The 6000-nt window shown below is 45.5% G+C and overlaps 1 protein-coding gene across 1 annotated transcript in view; it reads right to left on the bottom strand.

Moving 5' to 3' along the window:
• Positions 1 to 1249: 1249 nt before the first annotated feature.
• Positions 1250 to 6000, bottom strand: part of DENND5A (DENN domain containing 5A) — a 120973-nt gene continuing 116222 nt past the window's right edge. The window contains 2 exon segments of the mRNA XM_038764361.1: positions 1250 to 2372; positions 5078 to 5246. Of these exon segments, the coding sequence (XP_038620289.1) occupies positions 2189 to 2372; positions 5078 to 5246 (353 nt within the window). The 3' untranslated portion in view covers positions 1250 to 2188.

Below are 6000 nucleotides of genomic sequence, written 5' to 3'. Positions count from 1 at the left end.
CTTTGAAGGTAGAGTTCCAGGCCAGAGGGAGGACATGGGCAAGGGGTCAAATGTTAAATAGATAAGATTGAGGTATAATGAGTAGGTTGGCATTGGAGGAGCGATGTCCGAGGGCTGGGTAGTGGTAGGAAATCAGGGAGGTTAGGTAGGATCGGGCAAACCGATGGAGTGGTTTAAAGCAGACGGGAAGGAGTTTTTGTTTGATGCTGAGCCACTGGAGAGGCGTGGATTGAACAGTCTTTTAGAAAAATAATGCTGGCAGCCGAGTGAAGTAAGGACTGGAGTGGGGAAGAGTTAAACTAAGTTACAACTTCTCTAGACCTCAGTTTTCTGATCTCCAAAATGGAGATTACATACCAGTTCTCCCTCCCTCTTTGACTGTCAGCTCCATGTGGAACAAGGATTGTGTCCAATCCGACTGTATCATATCTACTCCGGTCCTTAGCACGGTGCTTGGCACATGGTAAGGGTTTAACAAATAGTGTTGCTATTATTATTGTTAGATTTATTATTATTAACAACAATAAGATCAGGAAAAGTCTTAGCACTGTTTAGGACATTACCTGAACAGGCCCTAAGCATTTACCCAAGTAGACAGACAGTTGCAGGCAGTCACACATATGGTTATATTATATTCTCACAAGTGCTCAGTACAGTGTTCTGCACACAGTAAGCGCTCAATAATTATGACTGAATGACTTGACTGACCAGGTTCTCCATCCTGGAACCTCACCTCTCCACAAGGGCAAGAAAAAAGGCAGTATCTTGGTAGGGAAGGAGGGGTTCACAGATATCCAAGTACCAGCACCCGAAGAGTCCCATGAAGAACACCCATTCATAATAGCGACCAAGAAAAGGAGACTCTCTCTACTCACCATCCCCAAGAGATCAATGAAGCAATGGTATTTATTGAACACTTACGGTGTGCAGAGGATTGTACTGAGTGTTTGGGAGAGTACAATTCAACAGACTTGGTAGACACGTCCCCTGCTCACAGCGAGTGCATAGTCCAGAAACATGTCAAAGAACAGGAACAAACCAGGCTTACTGTGTGTCCAGAAGTTTCCAGAAGTAACCGGAGGTCTCGGGATGCAGTACAATCTTCCCTCTGTGCTCCAGGGTGGTGGGCTACCTTGAGGGAGGCTAAACGTTCAGGCTGCACTTGGAGACAGCATTTCCTGCAAGAGGAATTTCCCCTCGCCCCCCTCACCAGGCCCCTAAACCCAACAAGTTCACAGGGCAAATACAGTTCAGTTTCAGGCGTTTTATTAAGTGGGCTGTACTGCAACTGGTTTCTAAATTGCGAAACAACAGAAATGTAACAACAATAATCTAGCCAGTTAGACTGCCAAAGGGATTTCCTTTATCTTTAAAAAAAGAAAAAGAAAAAAAAAAGACTGACAAAACACATTGGAGGGTTAAAATAAATTAAAAAAAAACACCTCCCCCTCCAAAAAAAAATCTATTAAAATACATGCTTACAGTTTTCTCCTGTGCAATTACGTACCAAGAGGAAAAATGCAACTTTGATCTCTTAACAACTGCATGGTTCGGTCCTTGGTTCCTCCCAAAATAATACTGACAATAAAAGTAAAGAAACGTGATCGACTGACCAATCGACACTCTGAGGAGATTCCAGGTGAACAAAATAGAGTTTACAGTTTTCCCTTTCAGCACAGCAATGTCAAAATGCAGTAACTCAAAACATCGGTAATAATGTTAATATATAAAATATTAGTTTAAAAACTATGTCCAGTGACCTTATTAACAGCAATGGGATATGGACGCTCAATCTATAACACACACACGGCACATCCGAGGACAGGGGTTGGAGGATGCTAGACGGCTCATTGCACGTTTTCTATGGCAAGGAAATATCGCAGCTTCAAAATAAGCTGCAAAATACTCATCTCCCTCTCTCTTTCACATGAAAGTGTGTAAAAAGCAAATCAGCAAATAAACTCTAAAATAGATTATTTATTCCAAAATCCTCTCTCTTTTTTGTACACTGAGTTTACATCTTCTATCCATTTCCTGCTCTTGGCGTGGAGTTCCTTTCAAGAAGAAAAGTCAAAGTTGCTTGTCACAGCCAAGCCGAAGCCGACTGAGGGTGGCAGGACTTCTTCCCAGATGGAAGCTCTTAGGTCCCGCCCGGAGCGCCTTCCAAGATCCTTCCCCTTCCTGGCGCTCAGATGTCGATCCCTTTGACGAGCGACGTCTCCAGAGTGATGTTGAATTCCTGTAAGGTCTGCAGCACTCTGATCAAGGAATTGACAAGGGTGTGGTCCTTAATCAATGCCACGTCCTCATACATCTGTGCCGTGATGGGGCAGTCCGCCAGCAAAGCGATCCAGTGGTGGAGGAGGTGATCTCTGGAGCCATCCAAGAAGCGGGGTGGAGGAGGAAGAAGGGAAAGGGGGGAGAAAAGGGTGTGGATGAGACACCGGGCTTTTCCCAGGTCCGCCACCACGGGACCATTCCTTGAGTCTGGCATGGTGGAACATGGGTCTTTCTCCTTACGCTTCACTCCTACTATAACTCAGCCTACACACTTTGCTCCTTTAACGCAACCCTTTCACTGTACCTCCATCTCGTCTACCTCGTCACGTTCTGCCTCTGGCCTGGAACGCCCCCACCCCCATCTTCAAAGTCATATTGAAGGCACATCTCCTTCAAGAGGCCTTTCTTGACCAAGTCCTCCTTTCCTCTTCTCCCATTCCCTTCTGCTTCACCCTGATTTGCTTCCTCTACTCATCCCCCTCCCAGCCACCTGTAATTTTATTAATTTATATTAACGTCTCCCTCTCCCTTTAAACTGTAAAATTGCTGTAAACAGGGTGTGTGCTTGTTTACTGCTATACTGTACTCTCTCCAGCATTTCGTACAGTGCTCTGAACACAATAAGAACTCAATAAATGCAACTAACTGGATTTGTTTTGCAAAAGAGCAAAATCATGAAGCAAAATAAACCCATTCAGTCCGTCAATTGTATTTAAACATTGTCAGTCTGTGAGTCAATTGTATTTATTGAACACTTGTGTGCAGAGCACTGTACTAAGTGCTAGTACAATACAACAATATAACAATATAATTCAAGCGCTTAGTACAGTGCTCTGCATATAGTAAGCGCTCAATAAATACGATTGATAACAGACATATTCCCTGCCCACAATGAGCTTACATTCTAGAGGACGAGTTTACAGCCGAGATACAAATGTATCTATACTGTACATCCTGGGGAAGCAGTGTGACCTAGTGGAAAGAGCATGGACCCGGGGACCAGAAGACCTGGGTTCTAATCCCGGCTCTGCCACTTCTCTGCTGTGAGACCTTGGGGAAGTCACTTAGCTTCTCTGTGCCTCAGTTACTTCCTCTGTAACATGGGGATTAAATCTTCCACCCTCCAATTTAGACTGAGAGCATCATGTGGGACAGGAACTGTGTCCAATCTGATTATCCTGTATCTACCCCGGTGCTTAGTACAGTGTCTGACACAAAGAAAGTGCTTAACAAGTACCATAATTTATATACAATGAATATACATATTTATACACATTTGTGTATATATAGATAGATAAAGAGATATGTGTGCGCTACTGTTACTATCTGTCTCTAACCCAGACCTACTATTCAGTCACTCACCCTAGACAAGTAGTGCTTTGTCAGAGAAGTCACAGAGAATGTCCATTTGATGTATTTTACTCTTTATGAGTCTTCTGACTCATATGGACCTGGGTTCTAATCCCAGTTCCTCCACTTGTCTGCTGTGTGACCATGGGCAAGTCACTTAACTTCTCTATGCCTCAGTTACCTCTTGTCTCCCCCTTTTAGACTGTGAGCCCGCTGTTGGGTAGGGACTGCCTCTACTTGTTGCCGACTTGTACTTCCCTAGCGCTTAGTACAGTGCTCTGCACACAGTGAGCGCTCAATAAATACAATTGATTGATTACCTCTGTAAAATGGGGAGTAAGGCTGTGAGTCCCATGTGGGACAGAGATTGTGTCCAACCTGATGAACCTGTATCTACCCCAGCACATGGAACAGTGCTTGACACATAGTAAATGCTTAACAAATACTATTTATTTTATTATTCTGACGGGCTACTAAGCTGTGGTCATTTACTTTATTCACTTGGGAGAAGCAGCCTGGCCTAGTGGAAAGAGCACAGGCCTGGGAGTCGGAAGGACGTGGGTTCTAATCCCGGTTCCGCCACTTGTCAGCTGGGTGACCTTGGCCAAGTCACCTCACTTTTCTGTGCCTCAGTTCCCTCACCTGTAAAATGGGGATTATGACTGTGAGACCCATCTGGTGCTTAGTACAGTGTTTGGCACATAGTAAGTGCTTAACAGATACTAATTATTCTTCTTCTTTTTATTATTAGAGACAGGGACTGTGTCCAACCTGATCATCTTATAGCTACCCTAGGATTTAGAACACTGCCTGGCACATAGCAAGCACTTAACAAATACCACAATTATTATTATTAAGGTGGCCCTTAATATCTCCCTTTCCCCCTCAGAAAGCCATCGGGGTTCAGGTGGGCAAGTTTTTGAATTTCCAAGGCCTACCAGGTCCTGGAATTTAGGTCTGAGGAGGGCTCTGTGGGGAGAAAATGAGCTGACTTAGGTCCCTCTAGGTTCCCTGGCCCGGAAGTTCCTGATGGAGCCAGCCACTGCTCTCTATTCCCATTCGGCTTCCCCTGGTAGGACATCTCCTACCAGAGAAGCAGCAAGGCTCAAAGGAAAGAGCACGGGCTTGGGAGTCAGAGGTCATGGGTTCAAATCCCTGTTCTGCCAATTGTCAGCTGTGTGACTTCGGGCACGTCACTTGACTTCTCTGTGCCTCAGTTACCTCATCTGTCAAATGGGGATTAAGGCTGTGAGCCCCACATGGGACAACCCGATCATCTTGCATCCTCCTCACGCTTAGAACAGTGCTTTGCACATAGTAAGCGCTTAACAAATGTCATCATCATTATTATTATTATATCTCCCTCCTGGACATGCTCTCCAATATGGCTGAAGGTCCTGCCCCCCTGGGTGGTCCCGCAACGGCCCCTCTCTCTCCAGGTGGGTACCTGGCACCAAGGCACACCAGCATCTGGAATTTTCCATCCTTGCCGATGTTCCGTGGGGTGTTGTTGATTGCCGTGATGAAGCGGCAGAAGTTCCGGGCCCGCGTCTGCCAGTTCTCCTCGGGAACCATCTCGCTCTGGTCCAGGGTCTCATAGTAGGTTTGTGCTTTTTCTAGAAACAAAAGGGGAGATTAGGGCCCTCAGCAAAACCCCCTGCCCTGACCTTCCCTCTTCCCCTCCGGGACCTGATATGTGATCCCAGGTCATCTCTGCGTTGCAAAAAGCAAACTACCTCAATGACTCAATTCAGGGGACAGACAAGATCTCCGGAAATGCAATCAACTGGACAAAACTGGGCTGGGTTCTCTCAGTTGGGCCTCTTTGGGATTTGCTGAACTACCCTCTGTTTAGAAAGTTGCTCGGTTTGGATAACTGATATTTACTTAATTGGCTTCACCCAAATTTTGTTTTTAAGCGCTTACTATGTGCCGGGCTCTGTACTATGCACTGGGGAAGAAGCAGCATGGTGTAGTGGATAGACCACACGCTTGGGAGTCAGAAGGTCATGAGTTCGAATCCAGGTCCGCCACTTTCTGCTAGGTGACCTTGGGCAATTCATTTCACTTCTCTGGGCCCCAGTTACCTTATCTGGAAAATGGGGATTGAGACTGTGAACCCCACATGGGGTAGGGAATGTGTTCAACCCCTTCTGCATGTATCCATCCCAGCACTTTGTACAGTGCTTAGCACAGAGTAAGTGCTTAATAAATACCACAATTATTATTATGATTATTATACAAGCTAATTCGGTTGGACACAGTCCCTGTCCCACATGGGACTCAGTCTTAATCCCCATTTTCCAGTTGAGGTAACTGAGGCATAGAGAACTTAAGACACTTGTTCAAGGTCACTCAGCAGACACCTGG

The sequence above is a fragment of the Tachyglossus aculeatus genome, chromosome 22, assembly GCF_015852505.1.
Source record: "Tachyglossus aculeatus isolate mTacAcu1 chromosome 22, mTacAcu1.pri, whole genome shotgun sequence".
NCBI classification, from domain to species: domain Eukaryota; kingdom Metazoa; phylum Chordata; class Mammalia; order Monotremata; family Tachyglossidae; genus Tachyglossus; species Tachyglossus aculeatus.
The sequence above is the reverse complement of the archived record's forward strand: the minus strand, read 5'-3'. Positions and strand labels throughout refer to the sequence as shown.